Genomic DNA, 13,948 nt, shown 5'->3' on the forward strand with positions numbered 1-13,948 from the left:
TTGTGTTAGGCAACGGTCTGCGGTCTGCCTAGGTCAAGTGTAGCTCAGTTGGCAGAGCATGGCAAGCTCCAGGATTGTGGGTTTGAACAGTAGAACAAAAAGTATTAAAATGTATCCACTAAGTCCTGGAAGTTGCTCTGGATAAGAGCATATGTAAAATGTAAATGTAGTCAGTTAGCAGTGTTGTTACAAGATTGAGCATGTAAAAAGAAAAAGTGTTTTGTGGTTTTACCACATCCTACATCTGGCAATATATACTATTTTTAAAAAGGCTGGCCCATGGTTAAATGTTGAGTGACTGGTTGTGGTCAGTTGCGGGCAGCGCTGTCTGTGTAATATATTGCTCTTTACTGTCCAGTAGGTGGAGCCAGAGCAATGCGAAGGTCTATCAGGGCATGAATCCCTTTCTATGGGGAAAAGCTTTCATATTACCAGTCATATGGCTTTTATTGCCATGTATGTATGTTTGACTGTTTGCATTTGATTGAAAAATACATATTGGCAGTGAATTAGATTCCTTTGATTGGCTCATTGATTGACTTTTTGATCAATTGATCAATTGACTGATTGTCTAACATAGTTCTCTTCTGCTGTCTTCCCCAGGCCATGGCCGTGCCTTCTCTCTCAGCCCCTCTCCTCGTGGCTCTGTTTCAGCTTGCAGTACTACCTCTCGTTCACGCGGGGGTATACTACGGACACAAGCAGCACCAGCAGCACCCCCAGCAGCAACCCCAGCAGCACCAGCCTATGCCACACCTGTCCCACATGGGCATGGGCAGCAAAGAGCAGCACCATCAGCAGCAGTGGCCAGGAAAGGACATTCCCCACATGCAGTACCCCCATTACAGAAAAGAGATCCCCCAGATGCCCATGCACATGGGCAAGGACTACCCCCGCAAAGGTGTGGTAGTCAACAGTGGACAGGACAAAGGTGAGATCAAATGGCAATCTCAAAGGACTTGTGGCTCTGGTCGAAAGTAGCGCACTACTATGGAGTAGGGCAATAGTATGTTGTTTATGTTGAGACTATGTCAATCTTCAATGTTCATTACCTAACCTAACTCTAGTTAAGACATACACACAAGCAGATTGTACTTCATTTTGCTCTTGTGCTGAATATTGTGCTATGCCTGCAATCTTCCAATAATGTTTAGACTGATTGGACATCTTATCCCCTACAGGTCAGACCATCCCCAGTGGGGCTGTGGGAGGTCTCCCTGGAGGTCTGCCAGGAGAGCAGGGCCCAGCTGGGCCTGCAGGACCTGAGGGACCCTCTGGGCCACCAGGTCCTCCTGGGGTAGGACAGCCAGGAGGTGAAGGAAAACCAGGCTCCGCTGGTCCCCCAGGATTCCCTGGTGTAGGCAAACCAGGACTCCCGGGAATTCCAGGCAAGCCAGGGAGCATGGGAGACCCAGGTGTACCTGGAGAGCTGGGCCCCAGTGGCGGACACGGTCATATGGGGCAGCCAGGGCCTCAGGGCCCCCCTGGTCCTCCAGGTCTCCCGGGGATAGGAAAACCAGGGGTTGGGGGGTTACCAGGACAACCAGGACCCAAGGGGGAGCCAGGACATAAGGGCCTACCGGGACTACCAGGATTACCAGGACCCAAGGGTGACAAGGGAATTGGACAGCCAGGACAGCCAGGCCACAAAGGGCCAGCAGGACCCCCTGGACCTCCAGGCCAGGGAGGGATGCCCGGTGTGGGCAAGCCTGGAATGAATGGCATATCGGGGCCACCAGGAGGACCAGGGAAACCAGGCCCTCCTGGAGAGCAGGGGCTGGCTGGACCAGCAGGAGAGGGTGGCGAGACCGGTCCACCAGGGTTGCCAGGCCAGGGAAAACCAGGCCAGAATGGTCTGCCTGGACAACCAGGCATGCCTGGTGGGAAAGGGCACCCAGGCCCTCCAGGTTTGCCAGGGAAGCCTGGATTGCCTGGATTTGGAAAACCAGGATTCCCAGGACCCAAGGGAGATAAAGGGATGGGTGGGATGCCCGGAGGCCCAGGACCAAAGGGAGACAAAGGCCATGGAGGACTTCCAGGTGTGATTGGACCACCTGGGCCAATCGGACCAGCTGGTCCCCTTGGCCCTATGGGACCCCCTGGAGGTCTTGGCCAACCAGGGACAAAAGGAGATGCTGGAGAGGGAGGGCAAAAGGGGCTGCCAGGTGGCCAGGGTGAGCCTGGTCCTCCTGGACTTCATGGTCAGAATGGCTTCCCTGGAGAGGTAGGAGAGCCAGGGCCAAGGGGTCCCGCTGGGCCTGTAGGACCCCAAGGGGAAGGCGGACACAAAGGGTTACCAGGCGCCCCTGGCATTCCAGGCCTATCTGGGCCAAAGGGAGAGGGAGGACTTCCAGGAGAGAAGGGTCCCCAAGGCCCTAAGGGCATTCCAGGTCTGGGAGGTGCAGGTGGGCCGATCGGACCTCCTGGTGCCCCTGGGTCTAAAGGTGACAGCGGATTACCTGGTCTTCCCGGCGTTGAGGGTAACGGAAACCCAGGTGTCCCTGGTCCTCTTGGACCTCCAGGTAAAGAAGGTCCCGGAGGACCACCAGGAAATCCAGGCCAGCCAGGTCTACCTGGTCCCCCAGGCCCACCCGGACCCCCCACCCTCTCCCCTAACATGGGAGCAGTCCTCACTGAGATGGGTATTCCTCCTGTGCTGGATGGAGTCAAGACCACCGGCTATGGCAAGAAGGGGAAATATGGAGGAAACAGTGGAGAAGTAATGGGTAACGGCCTGGAGATGCCTGCGTTCACGGCTCTGGTGACCACACCCTTCCCACCAGTGGGCACGCCTGTGGTGTTCGACAAGATCCTGTACAACGGCCGTCAGAACTACAACCCCCAGACAGGCGTGTTTACCTGTGACATGCCCGGGATCTACTACTTTGCCTACCACGTCCACTGCAAAGGGGCCAACGTGTGGGTGGCGCTGATGAGGAACGATGAGCCTGTGATGTACACATATGACGAGTATAAGAAGGGATTCCTGGATCAGGCGTCGGGGAGCGCAGTGTTGCCTCTACAGCCCGGGGACACCGTGTACCTCCAGCTACCCTCGGACCAGGCCGCAGGACTATACGCTGGCCAATACGTCCACTCATCCTTCTCTGGGTACTTGTTGTACCCTATGTAGCAACAACTATAGAGAGGAAGAGACAGTGACAGAGGGAGAAAATGTTGGAGAAATTTAAGCATTGTTTATAGAAGTCTTTAAATGTGTATGTTTTTTTTTTTAAACATCAACTATCTGTTGAGATTGATGCTGTTGAGATCGACGCTGTTGAGATCGACAGCGATGGGAGGACACGTCGCACAGTCCCTGGGAAAATCTGAGAGAGGAGTGTGTATGTGTGTGAGTGAATGTACATATATGCAGTTTTTATAACCATTTATGTTGTGGTACAAAGATTTCTGTATCTATGTACCGCTCTCAAGAGTGTTACAACGTTACAACACTGCATTAAAAGATGCCATTACATCAATAGAGTTCACATATTGTGAAATGTAGTCATATGTACAGTTGAAATCGGAAGTTTACATACACCTTAGCCAAATACATTTAAACTCAGCTTGTCACAATTCCTGACATTCAATCCTAGTAAAAAATTTCCATCTTAGGTCAGTAAGGATCGCCACTTCATTTTAAGAATGTGAAATGTCAGAATAATAGTAGAGAGAATCATTTATTTCAGCTTTCATCACATTCCTATTGGGTCAGAAGTTTACATACACTCAATTAGTATTTTGTAGCATTGCCTTTAAATTGTTTAACTTGGGTCAAACATTTCAGGTAGCCTTCCACAAGCTTCCCACAAGAAGTTGGGTGAATTTTGGCCCATTCCTCCTGACACAGCTGGTGTATCTGAGTCAGGTTTGTAGGCCTCCTTTTTCCGTTCTGCCCACAATTTTTCTATAGGATTGAGATCAGGGCTTCGTGATGGCCACTCCAATACCTTGACTTTGTTGTCCTTAAGCCATTTTTCCACAACTTTGGAAGTTTGCTTGAGGTCATTGTCCATTTGGAAGACCCATTTGCGACCAAGCTTTAACTTCCTGACTGATGTCTTGAGATGTTGCTTCAATATATCGTCATAATGTTCCTTCTCATGATGCTATTTTGTTTAGTCCCCCAGTCCCTCCTGCAGCAAAGCACCCCCACAGCATAATGCTGCGACACCCGTGCTTTACTGTTGGGATGGTGTTCTTCGGCTTGCAAGCCTCCCCCTTTTTCCATATCGATGGCCATTATGGCCAAACAGTTCTATTGTTGTTTCATCAGACCAGAGGACATTTCTCCAAAAAGTACAATGTGCAGTTGCAAACCGTAGTGTGGCTTTTTATGGCGGTTTTGGAGCAGTGGCTTTTTCCTTGCTGAGCGGCCTTTCAGGTTATGTCGATATAGGACTTGTTTTTCTGTGGATATAGACACTTTTGTACCTGTTTCCTACAGCATCTTCACAATGTCCTTTGCTGTTGTTCTGGGATTGATTTGCACTTTTCGCACCAAAGTAGGTTCATCTCTAGGAGACAAAACGCGTCTCCTTCCTGAGTGATATGACGGATGCGTTGTCCCATGGTGTTTGTACTTGCGTACTATTGTTTGTACAGATGAATGTGGTACCTTCAGGCATTTGGAAATTGCTTCCAAGGATGAACCAGACTTGTGGAGGTCTACAATCTTGGCTGATTTCTTTTGATTTCCCGTGATGTCAAGCAAAGAGGCACTGAGTTAGAAGATAGGCCTTGAAATACATCCACAGGTACACCTCCAATTGACCCAAATTATGTCAAATAGCCTATCAGAAGCTTCTAAAGTCATGACATCTTTTTCTTGAATTTTCCAAGCTGTTTAAAGGTACATTCAACTTAGTGTATGTAAACGTCTGACCCACTAGAATTGTGATTACAGTGAATTATATGTGAAATAATCTGTCTATAAACAATTGTTGGAAAAATTACTTGTGTCATGCACAAAGTAGATGTCCTAACCGACTATAGTTTGTTAACAAGAAATGTGTGTAGTGGTTGAAAAACGAGTTTTAATGACTCCAACCTAAGTGTATGTAAACTTCAGACTTCAACTGTATGTATCAGTTTAATTTAAGGTGCTGCACAGACGAATGTGGAAAGAGATATATCTCTTGTATTGCCACAGAGTACCATGTGTTTTTTCTCAAGTCCCTACATGTTCCTTTGCAAACTGGCAGCTGCCATTAATGAAACTGTGGCAAAGAATGTAAATTGAATAACTAAAGAAAACAAATGTATTTCCTAGTAAAATGGCACCTGCAATGTGCTATTACAGTACTTACAGAAAGGAAAACCAATAGAGTTCAAGATTCAAATAAAGTGGTGCAATGGTTTATTTCACGTTTTAGTTTGTTGCGTAACTTTCTTGTTGTGTTTTTGATTGATTTGTTTGATACTTTTTAAAAACTTTTGCAGACAAGCATCGTGTGTGATGTTTATAAGGGTGATTGTGTCACATTAAATGTTTGGCAAAATGATGCATTATGGGTATATTAGTGTTGTGCACAGCAATGCCTCTTGTGGTAAGTAAAGAATAAGGCTCCAACAGACACTATTGTACCCAAACATTGGAAGACCACTGCTGTCCTTACAAACCCTTGTATTACTGTATGTGTCAGGTGTCAACTGAATACAGCAGCAGTGTTATAATGACAGTTATGAAAAACATTTGAACAAGACCCAGACCCTCATTAAGAGGTGCCTAAACGTTTCTGTAAGTAAAAGATACAATGATAATCAATTGTGATTCTTATGAATAAATTTTGAATAAGCTAATTGATCCCTCTTGGCTCAGTACAGAATTGAAATAATCTGATTATAGGTACTCTATGTGGAGGTTAAGATTTAAGAATAATAAATACTTTGATGTCAATCAGAGAACATGATGGCCAAACCAAACCAGGAGTACGTGAGGAGACTTATGGAATTAGGTTTCCTTGTGGAGCCTAAGGAATAAAGACAAATGGTACGTTGGTAAATTCCCTCTGGCTATCTACTTCCATTTCAGAGCAGTCTCGTCTGAGTGTGCTGGAGCACAGAATAACTGATGAATTTACAAACGCTCAACATTGAATATTGCCGGTGTAGCGACTGGGAGGCCCAGCGTTGTCCGGGTTAGGGAGGGTTTGGCCGGCAGGGATAATCCTGTGGCGGGCCGGGCGTAGTGCACACTGACCAGGTTGCTAGGTGTACGGTGGTTCCTCCGACACATTTGTGCGGCTGGCTTCCCGGTTGATTGCACGCTGTGTTAAGAAGCAGTGCGGCTTGGTTGGGTTGTGTTTCAGAGGAGGCATGGCTCTCGACCTTCGCCTCTCCCGAGTCCGTACGGGAGTTGCAGCGATGGGACAAGACAGTAACTACTAACAATTGGATACCACGAAATTGGAGAGAAAAAAGGGTTAATTTAAAAAAAATGTTACAAAGAATATGGCCGGTGTCAGTAAACGTTGTCAAAAAAGCGTAATTAAATTGTTGCCATCACCACAGTTACAGTCACCAATGCTCTGGATAACATAGAAACAGCCTAACCAACTCTGCTAGGTAGGATAAAAATGTCAGAGAGAGGCGCTCTCTCATTTATGTCTCGCTTCGAGAGAGAAATGCTCTGAATTTACAAATGGACAATCTGACAACACTCTGAATTTACGAACGGCCAGATCACACTCGGAGGGCTCTCTGGCACTCCAGAGGGAATTTACGAATGGCCAGATCACACTCGGAGGGCTCTCTGGCACTCCAGAGGGAATTTACGAATGGCCAGATCACACTCGGAGGGCTCTCTGGCACTCCAGAGGGAATTTACGAATGGCCAGATCACACTCGGAGGGCTCTCTGGCACTCCAGAGGGAATTTACGAATGGCCAGATCACACTCGGAGCGCTCTCTGGCACTCCAGAGGGAATTTGCGAATGGCCAGATCACACTCGGAGCGCTCTCTGGCACTCCAGAGGGAATTTACGAATGGCCAGATCACACTCGGAGCGCTCTCTGGCACTCCAGAGGGAATTTACGAATGGCCAGATCACACTCGGAGCGCTCTCTGGCACTCCAGAGGGAATTTACGAATGGCCAGATCACACTCGGAGCCCTCTCTGGCACTCCAGAGGGAATTTATGAATGGCCAGATCACACTCGGAGCGCTCTCTGGCACTCCAGAGGGAATTTACAAACGCACCCAAAGAGTAGAACATTAAAAAAGAGAGGAAGAAGGGTGAAAATGCATTCCTGCATGCCCCTCCCTCTCCTCCTCCGTCACCCATGTCCCTATAACTAACCCATCTACCCTTCCCTCACCCACCTCCGCCCCTGCCCCCTACCCTTCTACCCCCCAGTGTCCCAGCACAATACACAATACAGACTGATAACAAAAACATCCTGCAGCATTTATCACTATAATGTATTATTTTGACTACTGACCTCCTTTTTTTTTATTGACTCCAGATATGAATTCAGTTTCCTTTCTTTATTTGGTGCTAAAGATTCAGTAAACCAAAATAAACCCAGAGTTTGAATGTTTTTACTGTTATACTGTTGATGTTGTTTAAAACAATAATAAAGATGATTTAACTAGAAGGTCATTTGTTACTCTTTTCTTTAACATACACTGAGTATACAAAACATTATGAGCATTATGCTCTTTCCATAAAATAGACTGACTGGGTAAAAGCTATGATCCCTTATTGATGTCATTTGCCACGACGAATTGAGGCCAAATATTAGGAGGGTGTTCTTAATGTTTTGTACACTCAGTGTATATCAAGACTTTTATTTATATAAATGTTTTATTTTTATTTAACTATGCAAGTCAGTTAGAACACCTTCCTAATATTCTTATTTACAATGAAAGCATACCCCGGCCATAACCCAATGATGCTGGGCCAATTGAGAGCTGCCTTATGGGACTCCCAATCACGACCAGATGTGATAGAGCCTGGACTCAAACCAGAGACTGCAGTGACACCTCTTGCACTGAGATGCAGCACCTTAGACCGCTATGCCACTCGGGAGCCCAAATAAGACAGGTATTGTTTCATTGTGTGACCATAATAAGTGCACATCAGATAAGTGCAGTTCACCAGTCCAAATGTAATAAACGAGTTGTACTTGCTCCTGATCTAGGCTACAGTAAAGATGCTCTGGTTTAATAATGCAGTCATGAATTATAGTCATGATCATTGCAGCTGACTGGATATGCCATATGGTGTAGAGATGAGGATACTGTGCTGCCAGACAGAAAGGCTACTGTACCTTGACTCGTTTTGATGACTATTAAAATAGTCTATTATATCTTCGATTCATCCTATAGTTTTCGGGCACATCTATGGGGACCTAGATATATATATATATATATATATATATATATATATATATATATATATATATATATATATGTATTTCCTCATCATAAGAGGTGCTTTCTTTCTTCCGCAAAACACAAAAATACATGTTTTGGTTTCTTAACAAGAGTTGACATAGCTGGAAAAGGATGCTGCGACTGATCTTCCGCGCGAGCGAGCACACGTCACTGTCATCTATTCACCCTGCTTTTATTGTGCCGAGCTACGATTATCACAATTGATAACTTCCAATTTAATTAATTAAATATGGCCATTAATAATGACATAATAACAGAAGGCTACAACAACAAACTGAGTAATAGGATATTTATTAAATCCGTTTGCCAGGTCAAGGTAGGCTACACAAGTGTCACAAATTGATTTGCAATGACTCCAGTGATATTGTCATTCCAATATACACTGCTCAAACAAATAAAGGGGACAACTCCAAGTCAATCACACTTCTGTGAAATCAAACTGTCCACTTAGGAAGCAACACTGATTGACAATAAATTTCACATGCTTTTGTGGAAATGGAATAAGACAACAGGTGGAAATTATAGGCAATTAGCAAGACACCCCCAATAAAGAAGTGGTTCTGCAGGTGGTGACCACAGACCACTTCTCAGTTCCTATGCTTCCTGGCTGATGTTTTGATCACTTTTGAATGCTGGCGGTGCTTTCACTCTAGTGGTAGCATGAGACAGAGTCTACAACCCCCATCAAGTGGCTCAGGCAATGCAGCTCATCCAGGATGGCACATCAATGCGAGCTGTGGCAAGAAGGTTTGCTGTGTCTGTCAGCGTAGTGTCCAGAGCATGGAGGAGCTACCAGGAGACAGGCCAGTACACCAGGAGACGTGGAGGAGGCCGTAGGAGGGCAACAACCCAGCAACAGCCTTTGTGCAAGGAGGAGCAGGAGGAGCACTGTCAGAGCCCTGCAAAATTACCTCCAACAGGTCACAAATGTGCATGTGTCTGCTCAAACGGTCAGAAACAGACTCCATGAGGGTGGTATGAGGGCCCGACGTCCACAGGTGGGGGTTGTGCTAACAGCTCAACACCGTGCAGGACCTTTGGCATTTGCCAGAGAACACCAAGATTGGCAAATTCGCCCCTGGCGCCCTGTGCTCTTCACAGATGAAAGCAGGTTCACACTGAGAACATGTGACAGACGTGACAGAGTCTGGAGATGCCCTGGAGAACGTTCTGCTGCCTACAACATCCTCCAGCATGACCGGTTTGGCGGTGGGTCAGTCATGGTGTGGGGTGGCATTTCTTTGGGGGGCCGCACAGCTCTCCATGTGCTCGCCAGAGGTAGCCTGACTGCCATTAGGTACCGAGATGAGATCCTCAGACCCCTTGTGAGACCATATGCTGGTGCGGTTGGCCCTGGGTTCCTCCTAATGCAAGACAATGCTAGACCTCATGTGGCTGGAGTGTGTCAGCAGTTCCTGCAAGAGGAAGGCATTGATGCTATGGACTGGCTCGCCCTTTCCCCAGACCTGAATCCAATTGAGCACATCTGGGATATCATGTCTCGCTCCATCCACCAATGCCACGTTGCACCACAGACTGTCCATGAGTTGGCGGATGCTTTAGTCCAGGTCTGGGAGGAGATCCCTCAGGAGACTATCTGCCACCTCATCAGGAGCATGCCCAGGCGTTGTAGGGAGGTCATACAGGCACGTGGAGGCCACACACACCACTGAGCCTCATTTTGACTTGTTTTAAGGACATTACATCAAAGTTGGATCAGTCTGTAGTGTGCTTTTCCACTTTAATTTTGAGTGTGACTCCAAATCCAGACCTCCATGGGTTGATACATTTTATTTCAATTGATAATTTTTGTGTGATTTTGTTGTCAGCACATTCAACTATGTAAAGAACAAAATATTTAATAAGAATATTTCATACATTCAGATCTAGGATGTGTTATTTTAGTGTTCCCTTTATTTGATTGAGTAGTGTATATTTATTGTATCAAATGGTAGGCTTCAGTAGCCTGCAACTGCATAGAAACGTATAGCCTACTTGATGGCCAACAGATGCAAATTCCATTTCAAATTTCCACTAGGTCAGCGACATCGTTTTCAAAGTAGCCCCATTCTCAATAGTTGTAGCTACTTGCTGGGCCAGTCATATTTATTGAAATTATATTGCTCTTGATTTATTTATTTTTACTTCAAGAATAGAGGAGCTTTTAATATTCATTTATTTTAGGGTAGAAATAGAAGCCTGATCATCACATCGGTGTGTGTCGTGCTGCTGCTCCAGTTTCAACTGTTCTGCCTGCGGCTACGGAACCATGACCTATTCACCAGACGTGCTACCTTTCCCAGACCTGCTGTTTTCAACTCTCTAGAGACAGCAGGAGTGGTAGAGATACTCATTAAAGATCTGCTATGAAAAGCCAACGGACATTTACTCCTGAGGTGCTGACTTGCTGCACTCACGACAACTACTGTGATTATTATTACTTGACCATGCTGGTCATTTATGAACATTTGAACATCTTGGCCATGTTCTGTTATAATCTCCACCCGGCACAGCCAGAAGGGGACTGGCCACCCCTCATAGCCTGGTCCCTCTCTAAGTTTAGGTTCTGGCCTTTCTAGGGACTTTTTCCTAGACACCGTGCTTATACCCGGTGGGGTTTTAGGCTGGGTTTCTATACAGCACTTTGAGATATCAGCTGATGTAAGAAAGGCTATATAAATACATTTGATTTGATTTTGATTTGTGTCTGCACAACCAATTATTTGAATGAAATGCATGTGAAAAACACATATGATACTCATTATTAAAGGATCAGATGTGGGCTTTAAAAAACGACATTAAATATATTGGTTTGGATGTAGAGTTAATACATAGAATCTTCTAGAAGGTTTGCTGAATATGCACACTTGGGGCTCTATTCAATCTCGTAAATGTAGCCTTCTACTGCCGTGGGCTAAATCAGCGTCACACAGGGTGATTCTTTGTAGTCGTAAACAAATCTACTTTGAAACAAAAGTATACACCTCACACACGGTTATGGGCTTAAAAAAAGAAGACACCTGTACCATGTCAGATATAGAGTTGAAATGTGTTAAATTTTGAGTTTGCATCCCACAATTACACTGTACATACAGTAGATCATAGAAGACTGAAATGTAACAAAACTGTTTGATATAGAAACACCAGATTGTTGTCGTTTAAAACCTCTTAAAAACATATAGAATCTTGATTAATTATGAAATCATCATAAATATGAATAATATTCAACCCATGAGGCTTTTTTTGCATTGACTGCAGGAAAGGGCTACAGGCCATTTCCAACTGAGCTGACATATGTAGCCGTCTCCGCCAACGCGTTAACACTGCCTTTACATTCCAATTGTGCTTTAGGTTTGAGTAGAGCCCCAAGCCTAATAGACTGTTTGTTTGTTGCTTGGTTTTCAGGGAAGCAGGTTGTTAACATGACATCTCGTGTGGGCCCTCAAGCTTCAGGTACAGATGGGAGTGACTTCAAACACAGAGAGAATGTGCCCCCGCAGTACCAGTTGAGGTAATCATATCTGTCTGTGCTTTTATCTGTCTGTATGCTTGTCTGTCTTATCTGCCTACTTTTCTATCGGATCATACTGTCTCAACCTCTTCTCCCCTTTTTCTCTGTGCCTCCAGTGCCTTGATAAAGTAGGAGTTGCGGAAGCTCAACTTTGTCCACCTTCGGCTGTGGCTCGTGGTGGCGGCCCAGCCGAAGCAAACTCGACCTGGTGCCCAGCGACCCTGGCGTCCCTACAGATGATAGTACCCCTACCTGATCAGTTTCTTTCCACTGGTCACCAGCAGCCTGTCGCTGTCCAAGAACAACATCAGCTGCCTAGTGATCTCCATGATCAGCTCAGGCCTGTTCTCCATCGCTCGACTCTTCTACGGCATCATGGAGATGCTCGGCGAGGCCCAGTAGCTTTACTGCCAAGGCAAGGCCTACCGCTTCGTCTTTGGCTGGGCGGAAGTCACCGTCATGTACCTGGTTATAGTTGTGGCGGTGCAGGTGGATGCCTGTCAGATATACTACAGCAAGAAACTGCTGGACGCCTGGTTCTATTTCACACAGGAGAAGAAAAATAGATGATGCAGATGTATTGTGGGTTTTGAGGCAAGGGAAGAACTGTTTTTTGATTTAAAAAATTCTGTCTGTCTCTAGGATGCATTTATAAGTACTGTATATTGTTATTTATTTATATTGTTATTTATTTACTACCTCATAATCCCTGTCCATTATTTTTCCAGATTGTCTAGTCAACCTTGCATACTCTTTCTCGCCAAGTTTGCATACTCTCTCTCTCCATTTCAAAGACACTGACTCAATGTACATTTTATCTCACACACACCATAGGAGGATGCTGAAGGGAGGAAGGCTCATAATAATGGCTGGAACGGAGCAAATTAAAGGGCATCAAAAACATGGAATCCATGTGTTTGACTTGACACATTTGATACCATTCCACCTGTTCCGCTCCCGAGTGGCCCAGCAGTCAATAGCACTGCATCTCAGTGCTAGAGTCGTCACTACAGACACCCTGGTTTGAATCCAGGCTGTATCACAACCGGCTATGATTGGGAGTCCCATAGGGCTTAGCACAATTTGCCCAGTGTCGTCCAGGGTAGGCCGTCATTGTAAATAAGAATGTGTTCTTAACTGACTTGCCTAGTTACATAAAGGTTACATAAAAAATATATATTCTACCATGAACGCTGTGGGGTGTTACTACCTTGGTTCTCTACTTGTTGCCATGTCAATTAGCCTCTTCATCTCAGGTCCTGGATCTTACTGGACCTAGCCTGAGCTGTGCCAGCCAGCTAGCAGTTAGTATCAGAAACACTCTACTTAGTTTGACAAGCCTCAGAGTTAGAACGAGAGAGACTGCAGCTTCCTCTGAGACCACAATGTTTACTGATACAGCTGTTAGTTGTGTGTGTATGAACCAGGCCCTTGTGTGAGACTGCAGCCGGAGGGAGGATCTCTCAACTGACTCTTTGTCTCAACAGAGGAGGAATGAGGGCTGAACAAGTTTGCTGCCATGGTATCAGTAAATGGACATCGGTTGACTAATCTGTCAAATATTGAAAGCACTATAAGGCATGCACACAAATACTGTCCAATGCTTGAGCCTGAGAGACATGAGATTCTGTGTTCCAATGGCAAAAAAATGATGCATTATCTCACTAAGTAGGCTTGAAAGGTTACACTGTGTCTTGACTGCTATCAAGGGGTCTTGATTTGCCCCTGCCAAGTAATGTGCCCAAACTGTAATGTTCATCATTCATATACCTCTTAAATGACATGTATGCTTGACCCATTTCATCAATTCATATGTTATTTTTTTACCATTAATAAAAAGGGAAATTGAAACCTCGTTGTCTTGTGTCAAGATTGTTGTGCCTTTAGTTGTCTTGATTGTTACTGACCTTGTAATGTGCTTAATGAGTTTTTATTACAGCTACATACGCTTAGTGATAAATAATTCATTCATTTTCAGTCCTGTGAAGTAGTACGGAAGGCAAATGATACCATTAAAAGTAAACTGTTTATGA

At 45.4% G+C, this 13,948-nt stretch overlaps 2 protein-coding genes across 2 annotated transcripts in view; both read left to right on the top strand.

Moving 5' to 3' along the window:
- col8a1a (collagen, type VIII, alpha 1a) overlaps positions 1–3,751 on the top strand; it is a 35,589-nt gene extending 31,838 nt beyond the window's left edge. Inside the window, exons 2-3 of the mRNA XM_046364611.1 lie at positions 604–931; positions 1,182–3,751. Of these exons, the coding sequence (XP_046220567.1) occupies positions 607–931; positions 1,182–3,133 (2,277 nt within the window). The 5' untranslated portion in view covers positions 604–606 and the 3' untranslated portion in view covers positions 3,134–3,751. The remainder of the gene's footprint in view (positions 1–603; positions 932–1,181) is intronic.
- Positions 3,752–11,826: 8,075 nt separating this feature from the next.
- Positions 11,827–12,485, top strand: jagn1a (jagunal homolog 1a). Its single transcript, XM_046365003.1, is given in 2 exon segments — positions 11,827–11,915; positions 12,032–12,485. Coding segments are annotated over 2 exon segments (543 nt in total).
- The last annotated feature ends 1,463 nt before the right edge of the window (positions 12,486–13,948 follow it).

This window comes from Oncorhynchus gorbuscha, linkage group LG01 (assembly GCF_021184085.1).
Source record: "Oncorhynchus gorbuscha isolate QuinsamMale2020 ecotype Even-year linkage group LG01, OgorEven_v1.0, whole genome shotgun sequence".
In the NCBI taxonomy this organism is placed as follows: domain Eukaryota; kingdom Metazoa; phylum Chordata; class Actinopteri; order Salmoniformes; family Salmonidae; genus Oncorhynchus; species Oncorhynchus gorbuscha.